The sequence below is a fragment of the Drosophila pseudoobscura genome, chromosome X (assembly GCF_009870125.1).
Source record: "Drosophila pseudoobscura strain MV-25-SWS-2005 chromosome X, UCI_Dpse_MV25, whole genome shotgun sequence".
Taxonomy (NCBI): Eukaryota; Metazoa; Arthropoda; class Insecta; order Diptera; family Drosophilidae; genus Drosophila; species Drosophila pseudoobscura.
Genome location: NC_046683.1, coordinates 43,702,500 through 43,728,271, shown reverse-complemented (window position 1 = coordinate 43,728,271; position 25,772 = coordinate 43,702,500). Strand labels below are relative to the sequence as shown.

Here is a 25,772-nt window from a genome sequence, read left to right as displayed (position 1 = left end):
TTGGGGCCAATAGATCCACTATTTACACACATACATATACCTATGAGAATAGCTAGTTTAGGCGATTATTAGACTGCATTACAGTATTACACAACTGCCACGGACTACGACAGCAGAGGGCAAGTGTTATAGAGCCTATAGTCGTGCTCTGTTTGGAAGCGCAAAAAAAAAAAAAAAAAACCTAAACGTAGACTAGACGATTAATTTAACTAACGGCTAAGCTGATTGGAAGAATCCGTTTTACTACAGGCTATAGGGAAGCACTTGGAAGTGTGTTGGAATTGCAAGATCTGCGAATGTCGATCCACAGATTGTACATACAGTAAACCTTATACCTTTAGGAAGCACAACTTTCATTTAAAAAAAAAAAATTATATATATATGTACAGAACCATCGTTCATTATTCATTATTCATCATTTATCATTCGTTATTCGTATAGTACTTTACAGTTTACACCTTAAATGTTAGATCACAGTGGCGAGATTGGTTTTTCGACGCCTGCCAGATCGGTTCTGAACCGAATTAGGGGGGGCGGGCGTGTGCCTGCAAACAGCCAAATGGAGGATCCGTCGGACCCATTGGGGACTCCGGCGGACACTCATCTGGGCGGACAGAAGCTGAAGTAGGGGAAGAGCTGGCAGTGCAGGGAGAAGAAGCGCTTGGGATCCGTCTTCAGATCGAAGCCATCCACCTTGATCACGTTCCACTGGTTCTTCATGTGGGCGTAGCTGAAGGACACCTGATCGTGGAACGTATCGGAGCGTATGAACTCCATGGGCTCCAAGTGCGAATGGAAGTTGTCCACCACCGTCAAGGGCACCTTCAGAAGATGCTCTGCGGAGATTGAAGAGAACAAACACAAAGGAAGAACAACAGTTAGTCCCTGGGCCAGTTTCCTCTGCAGAGTGTCCTTCGAGTGTACTCACCTATAATGAAACCCATTGTGACATCATCCGGAAAGCGTATCTTGTCGCCGATGCTGGTGAACTTGCCGCCACCTGCTATGGGGCGCATCTTGAGCGTCAGGGCCCGGCTCAGACAGAAGCCAGCGCCGCCAGTGGCGAACCAGAAGGTTATCTTCTTGTTGGTTGTCGTGTTCTTCTGCAGAGAGGAGAGAGCCGAGAGAAAGGGAATATTAACGGAAGAACTGGCTTATGAATGGGGACGAGGATGAGCAGCGCAAAGGATAAACTTGGATAAAAATCCATTTTTTCTTCGTTTTGGTTTGGCAATGGCCCAGAGAAAATTGACTCAAAATGAAAAAAAACACCACAAAAAAACCCAAAAACCCGAAAACTGGCCCATGCACCTCGTATATGATTAATTGACCATGTAAATGGACATGTGCGAGGTGGAAACTTAATACGTGGGTCTCCGGCCCAAAGAGTAAGTCGAGACCTGCACAGGATCTCGTCTCCCTCTTGCCACTCTTGGCCTCTCTCTGGCTCCGCTCCTTGGTTTTGGTTTTTGGTCCTCAAATCAAGCGTAAAGTTTGGGGTTTATTTTTTAATTAGGTATGGAGGTGCGTTCAGGGCTGGAATGGAGTCCCCACTCGACCGAAAGAGCCCGAGAGGTCTGCTACTAAATTTCTCTTCGATCAATCGCCATCCCTGGCAACTCTGGCCTAAGCCGACAAAACTGTGGCAGCCACATTCATTGCGGGATCAGCTGGGGCGATATTTCAAATGGTCTGGAATGGGAACGGGCTCAGAGGCTCGGAATCGGATTCAGATTCAGATTCAGGCTCTGGCTGCTACTCTGGCCCAATGGCTATGGCTATGGCTATGGCTATGGCTTTGACTACGTCTATGGCTTTTGCTTTTGCTATTGCTATTGCTATTGCTATTACTGTTGTTGCTATTGCCGCGCCAGATCATATCGGTTATTAATGATAGCCTGCGCTGGCAGCTGGAAGCCAAATGGCGGCATAGACAAATGGCCCGGGCGGCCACATAAATAACACAAGGCCCGGCCCGGCCCGGCCCGACCAAGCCTGTTGTTCGAAGCGAAGGAGGAGAGAGAAAGGCGATCGTAGCGACGGGTCGGGACGGGACGGGACGGGACTGGACGAGGCAAAAACTTGTAATTACGTATAGGAAAATGGGCAGAAATAACAGGGATTTGCACTTACGCTGTCCAAGTGGATCTCCAGCGGCGAGGAGATGCTCGGCTTGCCCAGATACCAGTCCACACTGGGGCTGTACTCGTCGAGCAGTTTCACCAGTCTCGGCACATTGACATAGTTGTCATCGTCAAAGTGACAGAACCACCTGGAACGAGAGAGAACATAGTACAGCATTCATTACTAAAATTCGTATCGATAACATCACATTCATATTCCACATTCGAATTTTCCCCGTAAAAAAAATACACAAGTAGACGATATGCCCTCCCACGTGGAACTGACGCTGGAGCAGCTGGTGAGGATTGCTGTGGGTGTGCCGGAGATGACACACGTGAATGTGGCGGTGCTGCACAGTCTGCTGAATGTGCTGCTGAAGAAACTGAACTGCCAGGACGATCTGGTGACCATTGGCGGGTTCGAGGGCAAGTGCATGGAGCGAATACTGGAGCAGTCCAAGTACTCGCCCCTGCCCTTCGACGTGGCGGCCATTGTGCCCATCTCGGAGCAACTGGGCAAGGTGGAGCAGCTGGAGAAGCGCATCGCGGATCTGGAGAAGAACCTGGAGTGCCACTTCAAGCAGATACGTGTCTGCAACCAGGCCAAGGGCAAGAAGTTCCAGTCGAAGATGTGGGAGAAGTACGCCTCGCCCTGCGAGGACCTCTGCACCACCTGTGACGAGGACAACAAGATCGCCTGCAGCCTGCTGGCCAACGTCGACTTCATGAAGAAACTGATGCGCCAAATCGCCGGCCCCATCCTCCTTCAAATGGAGGAGGTGGGCAAGCGCCTGGACAAGTTCTACGAGACCCTCAAGGAGTTTCTGCGCCAGACCGAAGCGCTCTTCCAGCGCCTCGAGGTGATCAAGCAGTGCATAATGGAGATCGAGAGCCTGCGCATCCAGCTGCAGGAGTACAACATGACCTTCATCGGCACCATGGAGGAGCTGCAGGACATGCTGGACAGCAAGCTGGACAAGGTCCACATGCCGGCCCTCAAGATGTACATCCGCGATCGCTTCGACGACATCGAAATGCGCCTGCGCATGATCGAGAACAAGGAGACCTGCCCGCGGGCCGCAGGATTCATCAATTCGGGCCTCTGCTGCATCTCCTGCGGCAGCACCCGTGTCGGCGCCGATGTTGGCCCCCAGGTCGTTGGCCTGCTGCCCGACGCCCCCGCTCGCGGACACCCGTCCGTGGTCTCAAAGCCGGTCCACTGCCACAAGAACCTCGTGTGCCGCTCCCTCGAGAAGGAGCCCACTCTGATGGTGCGCTTGAAGAACCTCGACCTGGACGTTCTTGCCTCCCGACTCAACCGCCCCCACCACGGGAAGGTATGCAAGCTGCCCGAAGCCAATGACACCATCTACGGTCTGCGTAATTCCTGTTATTCTGGTTAGCTATTGCCCGCCCCTGACCACCCCACCCCACTATTCACCATATGTTAGTCCCGATGCCAATCCCAATCCCAATCCAAACCCAAATCCAAATCGTTTCGTTTAAGCAATAAAACATAAGACCCCTCGTCTCTCAGGCCACTCTCAAGGCTGTTTCCGCTAAGCAACAGAAGCGTACAAAAAAGTGCACTAATTTAGATTGCAATTACCGTGCAGCCAGCCACGGAGGAGGCAAAAGAGGAAGGAGATAGCGATCGCGGTCCCCTACCCGGCCTCCCAGTTGCAGTTGCAGCTGCAGTTGCAGTTTTTATAGTGACAAACGATCAGCCATATCCGGTAGCCAGCGGTGGACTAATGATGGCATTAAGCGGCAGCTGAAAGGTCGACCGCTGACCACGGAGACGGAGAGTGCCAGCCAGCCTGGGTGCCGAGGTCCGATCCGAGGCAGGGGATCCTCGACTTTGCAATGATCTTGACAGCAATGGAATTTCGCCACAAGAAATCAGAATATCTGTTGGAAAATGCTGGGAGAGCCCTGAAGGGGGGTTGCGAAAACAAAGCTAAATACTCGTGGAACTCTCCTGGAATAGTAGTGCCCTTGGCACCATTTTCACTACTCTTTGGTCCTGCAGGGTATCCCCCTCGTCGGCTTGTGCCTCATGGCATTTCGCCTGGCAGCAACTTTCGTTGAGCCCATAAGTATTCAATAAAATCGAATCGAATCTTGGAGGATTGGAGGATTGGCAATGGCTTGTCTTGTGTGTTTCTTGTCTTGGCGTCTCGTTGGGTAATTTAATATAATTTTTATTGCATAAGCCGCGATACTAGGGATGGCAGGGAGGGAGGTAGGCAGAGTTTGTCTGTGTGTGTACGGGGGGGTGGGGTAGATAGATACATAGATACTACTCCTAAGCCTGGCATTCATAAATTGCCTGCTGTTTCGATGTTGTGTCTATTGCTGCTGCTGCTGTGGCTGCTGATGTTGTGGCTGCCACATGCGATACCTGTGCGAAACGGCAGCCCCCCCACCCCCCTCCCTCTCTGCTGTCTTTCCCCGCTTGGAGTCGCTTCGTGACGCATAAAAATGCGCGTTTAATTTGCTTAATTATGCGCAGAGCATAACCCATCTCCCCACCAGCCCCGACTCCTGTGTCCCGCCAGCTGTCTTCGGTTTCCCCTGATGCGGCTTTCCCTGGTTTTCCAAATTGAAATCTAGCCGCTATTTTATGTTCGTTGTCGTTTAATTAACGCTCGTATGCCCCTCCCCCCCTCCTTCCTCCTTCCTCCTGTCCCCTGCCTCTGCCCCACTGTGATGTCTTTGTGGCATTTATGAAAATGTTTTCATTTGGAGGTTCTTTGGGTTATCGATTCGGGAATCGGTGGATCGTTGGTTCCACTCTCTCCCTCTCTCCCTTGCAGCAAAAAGAACTCTTCTTGTGTGTGGCGTCTATCTTTGTATCTGAGAAATGCATGCGTGTGTGTGTGTGTGTGTGTGTGCGTGTGCGTTTGGCCATTGAAATACGAAACGAGTGCAAACTTTTGGTTTAGTTTATTTCCATAGCTGTTTTTCCAATTATTCGCCGCTGCTCTGATGTGGGCAGATTTCGATCAGCAGACAGCTGCTGTTGCTGTTGCTGTTTCTGTTGCTTTTTCTGCTCTCCATCCTGCCCCAAAAACCCGCTCCCGGGGCGTTGGCGGCTGACTCCATACCATACCATACCATTCCCATTCCCAATCCCGTTCAACCAAGTCCGTGCCACATAGCAGGCGAAATGAGTTTATGTCTGGAGCCACAATAAAAAATGATTGACGGGGCACTTCAACTCGAGAGCAGAAGGAGAAACTGTGCGATGTGCGATGTGCGGTGTGGGACGGTGACGGGGATGGGGAGTCCCGGCCGGAGTCTTAATAGATTTCGCATTAAGAGAGAGAGACCGTTGCAGAGGCAACTAAGTTGTGGTGCACACAGGCAGCGCTAAAAGTATTTTGACAGCAGGCGAGAGATAAGCGATCGCCGAAAATCCAGTGCCCAGTGCCCAGTGCCCAATGCCCAGTGGATGACGATGACGAACTGATTTCGTTCGGGTCTCTCTCTCTCTCGCCTTCGAGAGGCTGTTGCAATTAGCAATAAGTCAGCTGTCATCTGCTGGACGGGGAGCTGTTCGAGGCGAGTATGTTTTATGTGTATCTTTCGGATGCCAGTTTCGCGGATTGATACAAATCAATGTGGTCGTGGTCGTGCCGGGGAAGGGAAACCAACAGACAACAAGATATTTACATTAAGCAGGAGTTCCCCCGTCCGACCACTCAAATCACCCAGAATGTCCGCTGTCCGACGTCCGATGTCCGATGTCTGCCTCATTAACAGAGACAACAGCCAGAAGACGGAGTCCGAGAGACAGAGACAACAGCGAAAGGGAAATTAATCTTCCCATTTTGGATGCAGTTTGCTTTCATCTTTAAGTGCAGCCATGAGTCAGAGATTTATTGGTGGAGCTGCTGCACGCCTGCGCACCCGCTGTTCTGCTGTTTTGGTGTTCTGTGGCAGATACAAAAAGCGTTTCACTTCTGAGCGACTGAAGAGAACAATTGAAGTGCATTTGTCAAATGCCTCATGCCTCATGCCCCGCTCTGGTCCGCGCCCTGACAAAAGCAAATCATTAATTCCGTGGCAGCGGCTCAAGTGTGAATTGAATGTATCTTGTGGATGCACAAGCAGCCTGGCTGCAAATCGAAGGCAATTGTCGGCGATTATGCTCTGCTCGTGGGTGGCTTTGTATGTGGGAGTGTAGCTGTAGCTGTAGCTGTGGGAGGCGCTAATTGAAATGTGGAGCAAAGCAGAGCTCTGTCTCCCTCTCAGCCGCCAACAACTTCCCGGATGTTGAGAGTGGAGTCGCTGGAGCCGCCTGAGTATCTATCAAATGCAATTGCATTTCCTAATGAAAACTCCGCATGCAAATGCTACAGTTGCAGTTGCCACAGTTGCAACAGTTGCACGCAAATTGCCTGCTTCCGCTGCCACAATTCTGACAAAGATTTCAGCTCTTTTTTCCTGTTTTTTTTTGTTTTTTGTCAACATTCGTTGAAGGTCCGCTGTCGCCTCTGCCATCGAATCAATTGGATAATGGGGATTGCTGTTGCGGTTGCTGTTGTTGTTGTTGTCTCTGTTGTCGCTGCCTGCCACAAGTGGCAAATAAATGAAATGGATGCGTTTCTCTAAAATGGCTTGGGGAAGTGTCGCCCCGGTTGGTGGTTCTTTTCCCCTAAAGGAAAAGTCTCCACACTTCACACGCATCTCTCTCTCTCTCTATAAATAGTTGCCCCTGGCCGCAAAAAGCAAAAAAAAAACACCCGTGGAAAGAAGGAAAATTTTCTCACACATTGCCACAACATCTGCTGCTGCTGGCTTTCCACATACGAGAGTGCGAGTGCGAGTGCGAGTGCGAGTATGCCACGGAATGCTCATGTGCTCCCCCTCTGCCCCACCAGAGAAAATCCTCCATTGCATTTCATCCAGCGAGTGCATTACGAACAGCGATTAAAAATGTCGCAGCCTTAGATGGATATTGAGTGTGTGACTGACTGTCTGTCTGCCTGCCTGCTGCGGCGGCTTTGCTGTATGTATGTCTGTCTTTCTCTATTATTTTATTGCGGCTCAGTGTTGGGGATTAGCAGAGCAACAAGTTGCGGTGGTGGCAGTCACTCGAAGAAGGGTGGAGAAAGGGCGCCTCTCTTTTACCCTGGGAAATTTCATTGATGGCCAGGCCGGGCCGGGTCGGGCCAGAGCGGAGTGGAGCGAATCATTCGATTCCCACGCACCCACAAAACAGGCAGCAGGCAACAGGGGGGGTAGGGGCAACACTGACACAGAAGGGGCCAAAAATTGAAGTAGCATGTAACATCATTATCATCATGAGACAGACTTTGGCCTCAGTTTCGAGCCAGTCTCGGCTTTGGCTTTGGCGTTGGCTTTGGCAGCTCCACAACAGCTCTCTGGGAGCTCTCTGAGAGCTCTCTTTGACTTTGCCTTGATTGATGCCGCTGATGGGCCCATCCTTGGGCCCTCCATCGCCACCGCCACCGCCACCGCCACCGCTATCCCCATCTCCATATCTCTTTGTTCCATTTACATTTTATGCTGTGAATATTACGCATATTACGTGTTGTAATTACCCAAAGGGGAAGGGAGCTGATATGCCGTTATTATGTCAAAATGTTGATTACGAAACGTGCCGCACTCGTCTGTACTCCCCGGGTTGTGAATGTGGATGTGGATCTGGATCCATGGGATGCGTCATTCGAAAGGGAGACCAGTCCCGCAGTCCCGCAGTCAACCTCGGACTGCAATCAGATAAGTGGCTGTTTATACAATTGCCTGACAAGTTCGCCATGCCGTACCAGTATCTGCTGGATACATACTCGTAAGGTTAGGTGTGGCACACACACACCCAACCCCAAGCCCCAAACCCAAACTCAATTCGAACGCGAGTCCGAATCCGACTCTGGGCAGAAACAAAAGATAAATTAGAACTTGAAACGAATAAATCGAATAAGATTAGGCGGCTGGCCCGAGCTTCGAGAAAGGAATTTAGAGTCGAAAAAACACACAAAACTAATTAATAAATCGTGGAGCCAAGGCTCCGAACGCTCCACTGTCGCGCACAGTGGGACGCACCCTTTCCCGTAAACACCTCTGGCGCCCCAAATGTGGAATTTCTTTATGAACACTGTCCGAGCGGGGGTCTATAATTGATGACTTGCTGTCGGTTGATTTGGAGTAGGAGGAGGTGCTTGGGTATGGGAGATTGGAGACTGGAGATAGAGGAGTGACGTGCCAGGTCATCGCCTAGTTGCTGTCTGTCTTCTATGACTTGCAGTTGCTGCTGCTGTTGTAACTTTAATTAAATTGCACTAATTGTTCGGCATTATAATGGATACCCAACACCGACAGCAACATGGCTGCTCTCTGCTGCCACTGCCACTGCCACCGCTGCAACAACATTGCTGCCACTGCAATTAGCCATTCAAGGCGATTCAAGGCGATTCAAGACGGAAAGGCGGTTCGGTTCGGTTCGGTTCCTTCCCCTGGTGCCCGCGTTCGCACAGTGGGGCAAATAATTCATGTTTTATGGCAAATAAATTTGCATTACGTCGCGTAACAAAACGCAATTAAAAGAACTGGTCAGATTTGCATTTAATAGAGCTACTTTGGGGCCTGGAGACGGAGACGCCCCACGGTTGCCAGCCACCAGACTGCAATTCCATGCAACATGTTGTTGCTGTACGCACAGCAGCAGCAGCAGCAGCAGCAGTAACGTGGCGTTGTAAAGAGAGACTGGTGACTGGAGACTGGAGCGGGGGGCAACACAGCGTGGCATAATTGCCAGTTCGAATGCACGTTAATTAACCTCTTTTTCATGTTTCGCCTGGATTTTTGTTTCGGGATCCAGAGGATCCTCAATATGTTGCTGCTGTTTGGTGCTGCTGCTGCTGCTTCTCGTCGCAACATGAGCAAAGTTTTAAACGTTGCCAATCAGCCAAGAAGGATGCCTGCCTGCCTGCCCGGCCGACCGACCGTCCGTTCGGTTTCCTGTGCCACCTGATACCATTTCGGGACCCAAGAAGCAGCCACAAGCAGCCACCAGCAGCGCCAGTGTGGCAGCCTCATGGCTCATGCCTCATCTGGCTCATAACTGCACATTTTCATTGCTGCTCATTTATTTTATTTCAGTTTTGTACAACAGCAACACAAATCGTTGCTGCTTGGTGTTGTTGCTGTGGCTGTGGCTGTTGCTGTTGCTGTTGCTGCTGCTGCCTGTTGTTGTTGCAGTTGCAGTTGCAGCTATTGATTGCATGCTCCGCGCTCGTATAATGACAGTTTCAAGTTCTAAGCCAAAACGGCAAGTCAACTTAAGATGAAAGCAGCAGCCAGCAGGCCAGCAAGCCCCATCCAGCCAACCAGTCGTCATCGCCATCCTCCATCATCTAGAGTCCGAGCATGTCCAAGTTGTTCTAGATTTCTGGATGATGTTGTGTGCCCCTCTGTTGGTTGCACCCCCTCCCTCTCCGCCTCCCCCTGCTGTTGCTGCTGCTCTCAGTGTAATTACAAATAAGCGAAAAGGGAGGGAGAGGCCCCAGTCACAGCAAAAGAAAAACCAGAAAAGAAGGCAAGCTTTTGGACTGCAAGGCTCTTGATACCCTGACAGATTGATCGTTCCTTCGTTGGATATAGCAAAGACTATTGCTTTAGCTGAATTGCAAACGTCTTGCTAAAATCAGAAGACACTCTGCCAAAAAGGGTATCTCAAAAACGAGTAGAATGTCTAGGCTGCTCCTTTGGGCGCTAGTTGAAGTGTCTTTTTCTGGTCCGCTCCTTTTATTCTCTGGTTGCGGTCGCTGGACAAGTTTTGAGTGGATTGCTGCTGGGGCACTGTTGCTGCTGCTGTTTGCTGCTGTTGCAGCGTCTTAATTGCGCAAATTAGAACGCATGGCAGCTGCAGCACAGAGCCAAGAGCGAGTCGAGGAGAGAACGCCCGAGAACTGGGTGTTTTGTATTGCCATTGCCCATGGATAGATTGCTGTGATGGGCTTCTTCTGCGGTCGCTTATTAAAAGCATTAAAGTCTATTATTACAGAAACAGCAGCAATAGCAGCAACAGCAGCAGCCATAGACACTGCCACAGGCAAGGAGTCATTGCTCTCGGAGATGCCTCTTCAAGTTGTTTAACAGAAATGCATCGAATGAACATTAAGCTGGCAAATATGACAACATTTTAGGAGGCCCTGCAGGCAGCAGCAGCAGCAGCAGCAGCAGTACGTACAATACAGCATTATGATGCTGCATACCCATCTGCAACATGACCTCTTGCCGCTCGCTGCCCGGCCGCTCGCTGTCCGGACTAATGCAGTAATTCTGCATGAAATTGAAGTCGTACGAGGCACCACACGTACGACTACGAGAGTACGAGAGTACGCGAATACGAGGTCTCACTCCCATATGGGTGCCCCCCAATCAATATTGTATGTGTGTAGTAGATATATGTATATATTTGCAATTTGCAATCTGTATACTCACTTCTTGCCGCTCTCCAGGAAGACATCCAATTCGGCGGACATCTTGCAGCAGAGCGCCTTGCGAAAATGGCCCTGGGAGCACTTGGTGTTGATGAGGTGGCCCTCTGGAACGGAGAGAGAACAGAACAGAACAGGGAAAGAAGGAAAGGGGGTTTAAACATTTTGATAAAGATTGGTAATTAAGCAGAAGCCAAAGAAGAAACAGGGAACAGCCATTCGGTGGCAGTGGCAACGGCAGTGGCATGGTTCCACTTCTATGTTAATTAACTAAAAGGCCAAGTTCATATCGCCCCAAAACAGGAGACGGGGCACCCGAACAGTAGCTTGTTAGTCGAGAATGCCGCTCATATCCAGCGGATACATTTTGTATCGTTTGACAGCCGCCGCCGCCGATAAAGATGCAAGCCCAGGGAAAGGGCAGCAGCAAGGGCAGGAGCAGCACTGAAAGCAGAGCACAACGCACAAAAACTTTTGCGCCTTAATTGGATGAAAATTGTTGAAATACTTAAGAACACACTCGGACACAGGGAGGGAGAGAGAACTTATCCTTTGTCCAGTCCGGCAGAGGCAAGCTGGCGGGCTAGCGGGCAGGCGGGCTAGCGGCAGCACAGGCACACACATAACTCAAAATCCCCGAGCGTGTTTAGCAGAATCCTTTCGGCCAGCTTTCGGCCTAATCAAAATACCAAAAACGCAGGGCCCCAAAGAGGAGACTGCGTCTCCGTCTCCGTCTGCGTCTGCGTCTGTGAAACCTGAGATCGTTTCAGCCTGCTCTCTGCTCTTTGTGTGTGTGCGTGTGTGTGCCTGCCTGCTGGAGTGTATGCAAAAATGGAATATATGTACAATTTGTTGTTTAAGCCAAAAATTGAAATTTGAACTTTTTTTTAATTAAACTCTCCTCCGCTTCGCTCTGCTCTGCTCTGCTATGCTGTGCTCTGCTCTGCTCTGCTCTGGTCTCCTGTTTCTGGTAGTCTGGAAATCGAAGCGCAGGCCAGAGCCTGCAATTCAATTAAAATGCGGGTGAGTGATGAAGTCCCCGTCTCCCGTGTCCCTCCTCCACTCTCTGTCTATAGAGATGATGGAATTTATAAACTTTAATCGGTTTTCGGATTGTTTGTTGCTGCTGCCGTTGCCGCTGCCGCTGCCGCTGACTGCCCAACAGACAGTGGCCAATATTAGGCGGTGCTGGGGGCGTGGCCCTTGGCTGATGTGAAACTAAATTGAGAACAGGCCAAAGCCAACGAAACGGATCGCATTTTGGATCGAATCCCAAAGGTAAGAGGTCGAGGGTCCACGTCCACGTCCAGGTCCAGCTCCAGGTATAAAGAACTTCTTTTGTGATAAATTTGTTTTTCCATCCTCTCCATTTTCGGATATAGTATATTATTTTTGGGCAAAAAACAAAAACCAAAAAAAAAAGGAGGATAGAAAGCGCGGGTGCGGGTGCCACTGGGGGATAACTTATGGCTTCCTCTCTCTCTCTCACTCTCGTTCTTTCTGTCTACTCACTTGTCCTCTCCTGGTAGTAGTGATCATCCGTGTCCGTAAAGAACCAGGTCTGCAAAAGAGAAGAGAAACAGAAACCAAAGTTAGACAGATTTGAGATTTGCATATGAATCATGTAAATTACAAGAAAAAACCAAGCCACCAAGCCACCAAGCCACCAAGCCAGCAAGCCAGCGAGCAGCCAAGAAACCAAGAAACCAGAAAGTAGCAGCCTGGGAACCCACTTCCACTTGTGATTTTTACAGCCCCGGACTTAAACTTAATTATTCGAAGACACAAAACAAGAAACGAACGCGTTTGCCGGCCTACAAGAATCAGCCAGCAGCGTCCGTCCGTCCGTCCGTCCGTCCGTCCGGCAATCAGATAAGAAAATTCCCACACACCCTTCGGGCTTTGCACTCTACGTCTACGAATACCGTCTACGAGCCGTTCAAGAAATAACTCAAGCAAAAAGCCAAAAGAAAAACCAAGTGGCCCAAAGAAATCAGTCAACATTGGCGGTGGCTCTCCATCGGGTTCCATTTTTCCATGCATCGCTGGCTGCGGTAGGGTAGGGTTCTGTTCTTCTTTCGTTCTTATAGGGAGGGAGGGGGACGACGAGACCCCACACCTCCTCATTAGTGGTCGGTCGGTCTCTGGGAGGCTTTCTCTTTCCACCCGGGCTTTAATCTATTTGGCTGTTTTCCGTGGGACATTCCCTATTCATTCAGCTATTTTGCATCTACACACGAGCCGCATGTATGTATCTGTATCTGTATCTGTATCTGTTGCTCTTTCTTCGCTGCTCGTAATAAATTTGTTAACCCAACAACTCAATTGGTTCCCCTCCTCCGCCGCCGCCTTGGGATTGGGATTGGGATCGGCCCGAGTCTGGGCCTGGGTTTCCCTTAATAACCTTTTTTTTTTGTATTTTTTTTTGCTTTTGCCGTTGTGTCAAATCAGGCGAAAATCGTTTTAAAGCTTTGACAACTACACGAACAGCTTGTTGTTGGCCCTGTTGCACCGTTGTTGCTGTTGCTGTTAGCCATGTTGCTGTCTCTCTGCCGGCATGGAGACGTAACAGGGCAGGAGAGGCAACAACAACTTGGGCAAACAATACGCCCGCTCCGCAAGCATTTTGAGAAACGACTTGCAACAGTTAGAAAGTCAACGTTGCAGTGCCTCCAGTTCCAGTGCCTCCATTTGGAGTTCTTTATACACAACTGCCACACAGCAACACCACTTGCAACAGCAACAAGAGCAGCAACAGCAACAGCAACAACTTGCTGCAAAAGTTTTTCATCGTCGTCTGGCTGAATTTTCATGGATTTTTACGAGATTTTTGCAGTTTACTTTTTCTACTTTTTCTTTTGGCGACGGAGGCTGCCCCAGCCGCAGTCGCTTCTTCCCTCTTGCCTTAGGGGCGAAAATGTTAACACCATGTTGCAGTTGCAGACTTGTTGTTGCAGTTGCTCCTATTGTTGTTGCAGCAGCAGCAGCAGCAGCAGTTGCAAGTCCGCACTTGAGTAGCTTTTAATTTATGTGACTGTTCAAACCGTTGACAAACAGCATTACAACGTGTCTCGCAAATTTATGGCTCGACTCGGCCCCGCACTGATGGAGCTGTCCCATAAATACAGTTCTTTAGAGAGAGAGGGAGAGAGGGAGCATGGCATGGCATGGCATGTCATCGCATCGCATCGCATCGATTGGGCCAAGTTAATTGAAAGCAGGAAACTCTATTCAAAGACATTGACAAACAAATCTCAGAGATGGGAGTATCTCATGGATCGATGGAGGACTCAAGTGTTTCGCTAAGGATTTGCCATGTGCTCATAAATTTCGCCGACACTTTTGGGCCCAGCATTTAATGGCCAAGAGCAGAGAGCGGCAGAGGGAGAGAGAGAGAGAGAGGGAGCCAAGTTTAGGTTGGATTTTCATGGCGTGGCAGGCATTCAATTGGAACGAAGCGATTGCCACAACAATTCGTTATGTTTTCGGCGCCCAAAGAGCTGCAGCAGCAGCAGCAGCAGCGGCGACAGCGACAGCGACAGCATAGGAAAAGCACAAGCCAAACGACAGCTCTAGCCCCAGCTCCTAGCTCCAGCACTTGGCTAACTGACTCTCGGACCAACAATGAATGCATTTTCAATGGCGTCTGCGTCTCTAACTGCAGCTGCGGCAGTTGCCCCAAAGGCAGGCAGGCAGGCAGGCAGGCAGGCTGGTTGGCTGGCCGGCTGGCAACTCTGTGGCCAACCATTTGGACAAACCATCGAAGCATTTTTGGCTTTTGGCGTTTTCCTTTTTGCCTTTTGCCCCGTTCGCTTTGTTTTTCTCGGTCGCGCTAAAATTTAATGCCCACCCTTGCAGCCCCCCACACTGCCCCATGCCCCATGCTCTGCACTGCTCTGCTCCCACCTGAAAGCACGTGGGGTGCGGTCAGCCGCCATGCCAGCCGCCGTCGCCGCCGTTCGGCTGTTTGGCTGTTTGGCCGTTTGCTGCATGCACCTCGAGGCCGGCCGCCGCTGCGCGCATTTTCCGTCTGCGGTTTGCAGCTGGACGACCAGCCTTACATCTGGACCAACAGCAGCGCCTCCCCAGCCCCAGCCACAGCCCCAGCCCCTCCCCAGCTCTTCTACCCACAGCTTTAAGTTGGGGTCCCAGGTCCAGGTCCAGGTTTCAGGCCGGCCACATTTTTGTGCATTGGCCAGCCCCAAACGAAAAGTGGCCAAAATTATAATCTATGCACAAGGGGCGTGTAGCGTAGGCAATGGATATGCTTTCCAAACTACCAAAAATTGTCCAAGACCAAGCCCAAGCCCAAGCCGAGGCCCAAGCTGCAGCTGGAGTCCACTCGGACTCGAGTGAAAGTTTCCAAATGAATAAGCCAGCCGCCTGGGATGTGACTAATTTGGTTAATGCCAAAAAGAGTGCCACAGCTCCAGAGTTCCGGAGTTCCAGAGGCGACTACTCTTCATCCGAGTTCAGTGAGCAATTTGCATTTCAAATCCGACCAAAAAACTAGGGAAAAAGTAAAAGCCAAAGGACTTTTGGTAGTTCAATAGACAGAACGCCATTCTCCTGGGACTCCCATCGCTGGCAGGGCACTCGGGCAGGGCATTCGTCTCCCAATTCAAGAAGCACCAAGCCGACCGCAAGATCTGTGAGGGGCGTTTCGCATTTTGCGTAATCTTTCTCAGCTACGAGGGATCCCGGTCCCATGCCCACAAAAAGGTTCAGCCAGATATTAATTATAGGCTTTGGGGGCAGCTCTGTCTTCACCTGTGCCGTGCGCGCCTGTGCGTGCCCCCGCGGGGCATGCCCATCCCGGGAGTGTTAAATACAACAGAGAAAACAAGCAAATGAATCAATTACTTGTGTGATTTGTTGTGCATCAAATGTATCTGTGAATAGGCTCGGAATATTATTCATTTGATTCATTGCCCGACATTCAATTAATGTGATGGAAAAGTGATTAAGAACTCATAAACGAGAGAGAGAGAGAGGGGAATTGCGAAAATTGAATTGAATTCCGTATAAAAGAACACACACACACACATGGCCGATGCTTGGCGGCAGGCACTGTTCCACATTAAAAAGGAAGTTCCATATGCGGGTGGATGGAGAGCGGCGGCGGCGGCGGCGGCGGCTGGTCTGACGGATCTGTGTCGCCCCCAAAAGCCAACAATTGAAATTTCAATTTAATGCGAAATTGAATTCAATTGAAGAGCATTGAAAGAGCAGAGGAATGAGAGCACGAGAAGAGGCCAGGCACGGGCTGTTACTATATGATATATGTACATGAGTGCCATAGACTATGTGCTAGATACAGTGCCATACATCACTGTATAGCCTGGCAAAAAGAATTAAACTAAAATATCTACATATCTCCCACCCACATCTGAGGGCCTATGCCTGCGAAACGTACTGTACCGCCTCTTGTGCGTTGGCGGCACACTTTTGGTGGAGACTATGTCCATTAATTGAGCTTTAATTGGCATTTGGCTTGTACTACTCGAGCTCCTAGAAACGTATGGCATATGGCTCTCGAGAAGAAGGCAAATCAAAGTTCCCGCTACCGGACGACAGCTAAAAACTTGAACAATGAGGAACCAGAGACAGGCGGAGCTCTGGCTGTCATATGCGCGATTCTGTTTCCTTATTTATGAGCAGATGACAGGGTCCGTTGTCCGCTGTCCGCTGTCCGCTGGCCCATCTAGTGATTCATCACGGGGCCTTGACTGGTACACTGGGACTCTGTCTGTCTGTCTGTCTGTCTGTCTGTCAACATGCCTGGCGACGCTTCGCGGAGATTTGGCGGCGACTTCTGGTCGCTGGAGCACTACTACGTGCTGAAACTTGGGGCAGCCACATTAAAGCGAAAAACAACGGAGAAATGCGAGCCAACAAGCAGAAGAAGGGTTAATGAGACTTGGCCACAAACTGCTCTGTGTGACGCATGGGGCGTTATGGGTTTTTAGCTGAGAGAAAAGCGTACACCAAGACGAGAAGCGGACAATTTTACGACATAGTTTTCCACAGTGCTCTGAGAAGTCCAAGCGAAAAACTTAAGGACCGACCGACCGACCGATCCGAGTCGACTCCAACTTCTCTGTGAATCAATCAAACAATAAGTCAGGCAGCCAGCGTGGGGTATACAGCCGTGCGGTGCACTTCATTAAAAATAAATAGTAAATGGTAAATCAAGACAAGCAAATCGAGACACGGACAGCCACCCACAGGAAGCGGGGCCCAACTAGCAGCAGACCGGACCCCCTTCTCGAAACACTCCACGCCACTCCACTCCATGCCACACCACTCCACGGACAGCTGTCAGTCGGTGTTCCCCGATCTATCTACAAATCCAGCGACTGCCTGACATTTGACATGCGTTTGCGGTGGCTGCTCTGTGGCTCTATGACTCTGTGCCTCTGTGTGGAGACCCCAACAAATGAGGGAGCCACAGCAGCAGCAGCAGCAGCACTAGCAGCAGCAGCAACTGACTTTCAAGGGGCATGCAAATCCGGGACAGACGGTAGCCAAAAAGTCAGTGCCAGGGGTCCCCGGCTCCCCGGCTCAGGCGGAAAATCCAAATGCTAATACAAGCCAAAATGCAAAGCGATTTCCCGCCGCCGCATTGGGCATTCAATCAAAGTCGAGAGCTCCGTTTGGGCCTCTCCGGTTTTGGCCAAAACTCTTTACAGTAATTTATGCTCATTTGTAAGCATGAAAAATTTGAATCATTCATCAAAGGCTCAGTCCGGAGAGACAGACTGGCAGGAGGGAGCGTACGGTGTTCCCGATCTCTTGATCTGCGAGTAAGCGGTGGGTTTTGCGGAGGAGAAGCCCCTAATGCAAAAACATCCCCAATTACAGCATGATCTGGAAGTTCAGGTTCATCTGAGGCATGACCTCTAAGGGAAATCCTTAGGGAGGTGCACCCCCGAGCATTCTTTTGTCACACGGGCTGTGTGATCTCTCGATCCCAGGAGCACCAGCACCCCTCAATGTAATACCTTCTCCTTCCACAATCGACAATCGCTCGGAATCGTAATCGATGGGTCCGCAGATCTGGTTTGTTACAGGCGGACCTTTTATGGGCGCTGGCTACGATGAACGACAGCGAAACATTAATCAACAGCAGCAGCAGCAACAGCAACAACAGCAGCAACAGCAGCAACAATACCAACAGCAATTACAACAAATTGTTTCAAATGCGGCAGGCGCACAGCCACAGCGACAGCCAATCAAATGCGAACGCAACATTGAAGTTGTTGCCGCCTGTTGCTGTTGCTGTTGCTGTGTTGCCTGTCGCGCTGCTCCACATTGTTGTTAACCACACGGCAAATGACGGGCCAACAACAACAGCAGTCGACACACAGCATCATCGACAGGCCAACACAGCCAACAGCCAACAGCCAACAGCCAGCAGAGTTTCCATCAAAATAATTGGCCAAAAGCAGCGCAGCGATCAATTGTTGTTGTCGGGCAAGGAGAAATGGATGCTTGCTTGTTGCTCGATGGCTGGATGGATGGCTGGATGGATGGATCGATGGATGGCTGGATGCCATGCCGTTTTTAGTGAGGAAATTACCAATCGATATGGTAGCGAACCATCGATACCGATAACGATAGCCGTTTACAGCTAAAAGTTGCATGTCCCCATTGAGTGTATCTGCCTCCCCCCTGCTGCCACAACTGTGGTAAGCAAATATGAGAGAGGGAAAAAGTTGAACAAAAATGATATTACAACTAGAGGATACCCCGCACCTTGATGGAGAGTTCTGCTAGAAGGAGTTCCAGCTGGCTTCTTTCCCAGTGTGGCTTAGCAGCATACTTCTCTCTCGCTCTCGCTCTCTCTCTCTTTTAATGGCTCCACGGCTCTACTAGTACTCGTATAAAATGGCTTTCATTGAGGTACTTCCACTATCCTACGATCTATTCTATAGAAGTATCTTTGATGCCGCTTCCTTCTTTCAGCATACCCCCCAGTGTGCTCTGCCATTTACAGGGTATGCAACAGTACTACTACATGCCCTGCAGCATTTCCCCCTGGCTCGGGCTTGGGGGGGCTGGCTGGCAACTGCCTGGAAACGTGCTCGTCAAGCATTTTTACAATTTTCAAAAAGGTATAGCCCGCACACACATGCAATTCCCCTCGGGGCTTATTTATTTGTGTGCTGTTCAGATGTTTTGTTTTTTCTGTCGCTGCTGTTGTTTTCGTTGTTGCATGCAACTCAACGTCAATGGGGCACCGGGGGAGGAGTACCGTGCAGTGCTGTGCAGTGCCGAGTGCAGTTTTGTGTAAACAATAACGAAACACATTTGTGACGCGTGATTTTGCATAAGTTGGCACAGGCAAGAGGACTCGGTGGACGGGGGTGGAAGGAGAGGCGGCACTCTTGCTGCTGCCACAATCATCCTTTCACCCAACCGAAAAACCCATTGAAAGAGAGGCCCAAAATTCGATTAAATGTCGGGCCAACGAAATCGGAAACAAAAGCGTTTATCCATTCAGTTATAGCCGCAAAAAGCAAACTCCATTAGAGGAGAGGGGTGGGCAGGGGGGCAGGGGGCCTCCCCATCAAACAGTAGATATCCCCAATATATTCGTACGAATTGCGAGTTTAAGCCACAAAATGAATGAAGACATTTTTATGGCCAATTAAGCGACTGCCACAGAAATCATAAATAGCCAAAATGAGCCAAAAAAAAAAACAAAAAAGCAAAAAAACAAAACCAAAATAATAAAAACCGATCCAAAATCGAATCAATTCCAGACAGCTTAAAAACTCATTATGCAAATTGGTTTTGCTTTTTGTTTTTGGGAGACTGGGTGACTGGGACGGGGGGGATTTGGCAAATCTTTCAAATGAAATCTGTGGCAACCTTTGGCGCTCGGGCTGTCGCTTGTAGCTGGCCTTAGTCCCCACTTAGCCCCACACAAATTGTCGGCCACCCACTCGGAACGAGTCGGGAAATTAGCTGCAAGCTAATCTGCGATCTTCCACGGAGTCTCGCGAGGAGTCTCGTACTAGCGTCTCCAGGGTCTCAAAGTCTCTCACCTGATCGCGGGCCAATTGGAACCAGGTCTTGATGATCAGCGCCAGTCGGGTATCGTGATAGTTCTTCGTTGTCTTCACACTGATGAAAATGTCATCCAGCTCGGTGATGGGCGGCTGCGGCGTCGCTGTCACCGCTCGCTGCGACAGGTCGTGGAGCAGCTCCCCGTTTCGGCTGCGGCGCGCCAGCTCTGTGAGCAGCGTGGCCGTTGGCCGCTCGCTGACCTCGATGTCGCTGAAGTTGAAGCTTCGGATGTCCTTGCGGATGATCACGGTGGTGGGGGAGGCGGCGGCGGCAGCTGCAGCCGCCGGCTGGGTGGGCGTCGAGCTGGACGAGTGCAGGGCATAGTCCTGCAGCAGCTGGTCGCGATGTGTGGTCACAACAGGTTCATTGGCATTGGCATTGGCATTCGTATTGGCATTCGTATTGGCACTGGCATCCACCTGGCTGTGCGGCACCTAAGAAGGTGCGAGGGAGAAAGAAAGAGAGTGGGGGTGGGAGGGTTAATGTAAATTTGTTGTGTAAATCGCACGTAGGGCAATAAAAAACAAAAACAAAAAAAAATGATGAAGACAGACGCCTATGCCGCAGATAGGCAGAGGCAGAGGCAGAGACAGAAACAGAACCAGAACCAGAGACGACCCATCATCCACAGGTCCAGGTCCGCCTCCGCAGGCGTTCGAGGCATTTTCACCTGGCAAACAAAGGCGAACTTCAATGGCAAACAACAATGGCAAACAAATGAGCCGCAGAGGCAGGCAGAACAAACAGAACAAACAGTGCCACAACATCTCCCCCTCATAAATGCTGAGTAAGAGCAAACACACACAGAAAACACCGAAACGGGGATCGGGATTGGGATTGGTATAGGGATAGGGATACGGATAGGGATAGGGGGATCTGGGGATTGGAACTTCGGGAAAGGGAACCCCTCTTTGGTGCTTCGCTCTTCACTCTCCCCTCTCCCCTCTTCCCTCTTCTCGTTGCCCCTTGATTAATTTCCACTGATAACAGGTTCATTTGCTTTTGTTGAATGCTCGTCGTCGTTGTAGTCGTTGTAGTCGTCGTCGGCGGCGGCTCTTCAATTGCTCTTCCCAGATCTCCTCCGTCTTCGTCTCCGCTCTTTAATGACCCACCGGAATGGGGACAGGTGGAGACAGGGGAGTGGTGCTGGTGCTGGTGGTGGTGGTGGTGGTCTCTTTGCTTTGAGGCGATTCTGATTGAAGAGTGCTGATAAGTGGCACAGCAGAGCACTCGGATGATGAGACACCTCGACTGGGCAATACCCTGGAAGCCATCGATCTACTTTTCCCCAATGAATTTCCGTTTCTCTATGCAAATCAGAAAGCCCAACTTCCGTCATAAATCCATTCACAGAATAAAGACTGAATCTCCCTCTTCCCTCTCCCAGCTCCCAGCTGCTTCACACGATATTGTCCCGTTGATAGCAGCAGCCGCAAGTTGTGGCGGTCTCATAGAATTTTATGGCCGCACGATCGACGGACAGACAAAACGGTGTTCCAATATATAATAGAGCTGAGCCCCAAAACGGCGATCATCGAGCGGGTCTCAGGGCAGAAGCTGCCGCTTCCTGAACACAGAAGAGATATGACAGTGGCATATCAGGTGTAAACGGCTGCTGCTGGGAATTGGAAAGCTGAGAAGATCTGATGATGGGCTGCCGCTGCCGCTGCCACTGCCGCTGCTGTTTCAAGCAATTAAAAAGCTGAAATATTAATTTGGCCAAAAGCAGCAGCACAAATCGCGAGCTCCAATAAAGATCTGAACGGGAAAGATACTCGAACGAGTATTCGTACTCGTATTGAGGGAGAAGTCGTGACGGGAATCGTGTGAGCGAATGTGAGCGAATGTGAGCGAATGTGAGCGACAGTGAAAGCCGTTCGTTGAGTGGGTTGCATAAGCCTCCCCTGGGGACACGCCTCTTTCAATCACAGCCTTCGGGTTCGAGCCACACATATGTATATACATATATATTGCTAGATATATTCAAGGTTCATGGTGCATGGATTAGAATGTGGTGTGGTGGATGCCATGATGCAAGCAGAATAATATGCAAATGAAGAACATGGAGAACCGCAGCAGGCAAAGGCTTTGCGACACTTTTGCTCGAGCGGCGAATTACTGGAACGTGAGGAAACTAACAAGCGACAGATACGGATACAGATACCGAAACCGAAACAGAAACCGAAACAGATACAGATACAGGCGGAACGTGTGCCCATATATGCTGCACGCCTGCACACGCTACAGCAGCGGCAGATACAACACACTACCAGTACAAGTACAAGTACAATAGAGACAATCCGATGGATACAAAAGATACAAAAGAGAAACCAAATCAAATGCGAACAAATCTAAAACGCTCTGGGGTATCGTATCGTATCGGAGGGGTACCGGTGCCCCCTTCCACGCCCACTCCAGTGACTAATGCTTCATTAGCCAAGTGATTAATATGTTTATAAACATTTCCATGTCAATTAATAACGAGATTGGAGACTGGGCTGGCTGGGTGGGGGCCCATATAGAGGTGCAGACGGAGGAGAGGTGTGCTTCGGTGTGAGAATGATATAAAAGGGCGCCAAATCTACTCTGCGTTCGCCCCCTTACTCTCCGGAAGATTAATGAGTAAATCTCTTACGATTTTTATATAACGGAAAACATAAATCAGCGAAAAATCAAAAGAATTCCCTACCCGAAAAATGCCATCCAGCTGGGCGGCAGACCGAAAGACAGATACAAAGATACATAGAGAGAGAGAGAGAGAGAGAGAGAGAGAGAAGGAAGAGCCTAAGATCGAGAAGCGGAAAAATCTTCATTAAATGCTGTTTAACAATATTATCCGTAAGATACAAATCTAAGATAAGATGCACACAGGCAGGCAGTCGGCTCAATTAAGCGACCACCAAAAGATACTCTGCTGCTGCCACTTCTTCTGCCGCTGCTGCTGTTGCTGTTGCTGCTGCTGTTGCTGCAGAAGATACAGATACATTGCGCCTTTATCAGGCGCCTACAAGCGCTTGCTGCAGCTTAATGTCGTCAGCTTTTTGGGCTCTCAAGTTGGCAAGAAGATGAGGAGATGCTGCCGCTGCCGCTGCTGCTGCTGCAGCTGGTTTGGCCATGGGAAAGACCTGGATGCATGGGACTCGGCTGGGGCACCTGCTTTCGGTCGGTCGGGGGCCGTGTGGCAGAAACAGGAATCCCATACCCATGCACATACCCAGGCATACCCATCATCAGGCAGCCGTCCTCTGTCTTCGCTGATTTGCATGCTCCTCAACTCGAGAGCCTCGAGAGCCTCTAGAGCCCTGCCTGTCGTTGCTGTTATTGTTGTCATTATGTATTTACCAGGGCCAAAACCACGACTCGTAATCGTAATCGTAATCGCAATCTTACTTCGGTACTCGAATCAATCTCTCTAGGGGAACTGGCCATCAAACGCCACCATTCTGTGCGCCACTTTAAACAAATTCGTTTGACGATTATTATTTGTTTCGTTTATGATTTATGCGTCAGTCACACGCGATGGTAGACGTGACATGCTCCACCAGCCCCAGCCCCACCCCCAGTGCTGGCAACACACCTAATTTCAAAATTATTGCTTTATCAGCCCGAAAGGCCGAACCCCAAAACCCCACACACGAAAATCGAGAATCGAGACACAGTTTAGTGGCGTTGTCCAGTTTCGAGGAATCCGAAACGAGTCAACAAACAGCAGTATTTTGTTGTTGTTGTTTTTTTATTTTTGCGCAACACAAAAATTAAACAAATTGTACGTTGCATGCAGTTTTGTGGTCGCCACAACTACCACCACCAGCAGCAGCAGAAACAACTACAAAAATTAATTGGGACAAGTCACAGACCTCTGATGGAAGAGGAGGCTCTGCTCTGCTCTGCTCTGCGATGGAAAAAGAACTTCAATTGAAAAGTGCTACAACAGCAACAGCAACAGAGAGAGAGACAGAAACTGGCAGTTGTCAACAGTTTTTGAATCCGGTTAAGCATTTAGTAGTCAGATATACATATATGTATATACATATGTACTCGCATAAAGTATGTGTAGCACTGGTCATTTCTGTCTGGTTTCCGGTTAGCCCACACCAAAACATTAACTACATGGGAACAAAAACAACAACAACAACTAAAACAACAACAACAACTACAACTACAGCTGTAAGATCCGCAGAAGCAACAGGCCACAACATCCACAACGTTGTCCAAATTAAAACAACATAAACATAAAGTTTTTAATTATACTAGAAGCCGAATTACTCGTACCGAGGAGGAGGACCAGAGGTACGAGCTACCAGAGTGCTGACCACATGGCAAAGACGAGCCAAAAGTTGGGCCATTGAGTTGCAAATTGCAGGGGCAGGGGCAGGAACAGAGAAACAAGTGCAGGAGCATACTGGCTACAGAGCAGGGTCTGCAAATTGGATATATGGATATACGACAGGGAGCAAGGAGGGCTTCTATAATAATGGAATCATATATGAGGTAACAGTGCTCTTGAAAAGGGGGCAGAATGTAAATAGAGTGACTAATTTCGTGCCCCCGCAACAGGAATTACTCATCGAAAAGGGGAGAATCACTGCGGTTCTTAAGAATAGATACAAGCCATATGTAAATATATATTTTCACAGAGGTTCATTGATCGAAATGGCTTCAAAAGGTCTTAAGGGATCAAAACTATCACATATTCGCTAATTCGGAAGGAAAATATTTGTTCTAAAAGGTTTTTCCACTTCAATAGTTTGAAATTGTCTTAAGTATAGGAATATACTAGGGATCCTTGAGGGAAGAAACTGATTCCGAGATCCTATGAGAAAGTGGATTGCAATTTTTGTGGTCTAAAAATTCTCGAAAATGTAATTCCAAGCGGAATTCACATTTCCCAAAACGCTCAAAATGTTTACTATTTTTGGATGCAACAAGAGCTGCGCTGTAAGCCAATTCCCACGTGCCTCCGCTATTCGTTATCTGTGGATATGGCTGACGCGACTCTCCACTAGCCGGACTCTTGCTACGACTCCGCCCTCTTCCTTCCTGCACTCCTTCCTGCCGATGGCTGGTAATATTAGCACACAATATTTTATTACACAAAAATTTATGCAAAGCCGAACAAAAAGTCAAGAACAGCAACAATAAACGGGGTACAGGACAGGGACAGGGCCAGGGCCAGGGCCTGTGCCTCAGAACCTGACAGACAGACAGAGAGACAGACAGAACAGAACGCAACGGAACGGGGGATATCTGAAAGCTTTGGCGACGCTCTGCCGACGGCATCTCAGCGAAAAGCAAAAACAAAATTAAAAAGAAAAAACCAAACCCAAACCGAAACTGTTTTATATGCAAGGCAAAAGTCCAAAGGGGGGGACAGCAGCTCCAGCTCCAGCTCCAGCTCCAGCTCCATTTCCAGCTCGGAATCGGCCTCAAAGACGCAGGCAAGGGCGTAAAAAGGTTTTAACGGCCGGAGCCGGACGTCGGACCTGTGGGACGCATGCGCGCAGCTGCAAACGTCGCCGGCGTTGATTTATGAAAGTGCACGATCGGGTGGGAAGGGACGCCGACTCCGACTCCGACTTAGACTTGGAGCGGGAGCGGGAGCAGGAATCATGCAAATTTGGACCACAGATCCCCGCGTATGACAATTGCCAGAGCGAGTGCCAGTGCCTCGCCCACGCACATGCGCAGAGGCAGGTCTATTCTTCTACTCCTATGGGGGGGTTCTTCACTCACTTGGATGCCCGGATATCCGTAGGCGCTCTGGTAGAGCATCAGCGTCATATAGACGACGGCAACGGCGAGTGTCATGGCTTGCAGGAGGCGTTTGAAACGTTGCGGCAGCGAGAGCACAGTCAGGCTCATCATATGTCGGACACACCGCACTACGCGAACATCGATCCGATCTGTCGATCGTACGAGTACTTGTCAATCACTGTCTCAGTCTCAATCTCAATCCCAATCCCAATACCAAACACTTTATATGGAAATTCTCGCAAAAAATGTTGCAGCTTTTCTTTAGCTTTTGATAAAAAAAACAACGCGCGCGCATACGTCTTGCTTGTTGCAAGTTTGGGGCGAAACTGACGAGAGTGTCGGCGTTCCA

At 49.7% G+C, this 25,772-nt stretch overlaps 2 protein-coding genes across 3 annotated transcripts; one reads left to right on the top strand and one right to left on the bottom strand.

Annotated features, from left to right (window-relative positions):
• fng (Fringe glycosyltransferase) lies at window positions 1–25,772 on the bottom strand. 2 transcript variants are annotated; one of them, XM_001353181.4, is made up of 7 exons: window positions 25,403–25,765; window positions 19,648–20,103; window positions 12,107–12,155; window positions 10,599–10,701; window positions 2,134–2,272; window positions 929–1,103; window positions 1–836 (listed from the first exon to the last, which is right to left on the bottom strand). In XM_001353181.4, the coding sequence occupies exons 1-7, from the start codon at window positions 25,532–25,534 to the stop codon at window positions 601–603; spliced, it is 1,290 nt and encodes a 429-aa protein (XP_001353217.1). In that variant the 5' UTR covers window positions 25,535–25,765; the 3' UTR covers window positions 1–600. The 2 variants fall into 2 exon arrangements, with proteins under 2 accessions (XP_001353217.1, XP_033238781.1); XM_033382890.1 differs by lacking the exons at window positions 1–836; window positions 929–1,103; window positions 2,134–2,272; window positions 10,599–10,701 and adding an exon at window positions 11,510–12,046 and having other exon boundaries at window positions 25,403–25,772.
• On the top strand, window positions 2,275–3,666 carry LOC4812870 (uncharacterized). The gene has a single exon (XM_001353182.4). It carries the CDS (start codon window positions 2,387–2,389, stop codon window positions 3,524–3,526), a length of 1,140 nt encoding a protein of 379 aa, XP_001353218.1. The 5' UTR covers window positions 2,275–2,386; the 3' UTR covers window positions 3,527–3,666.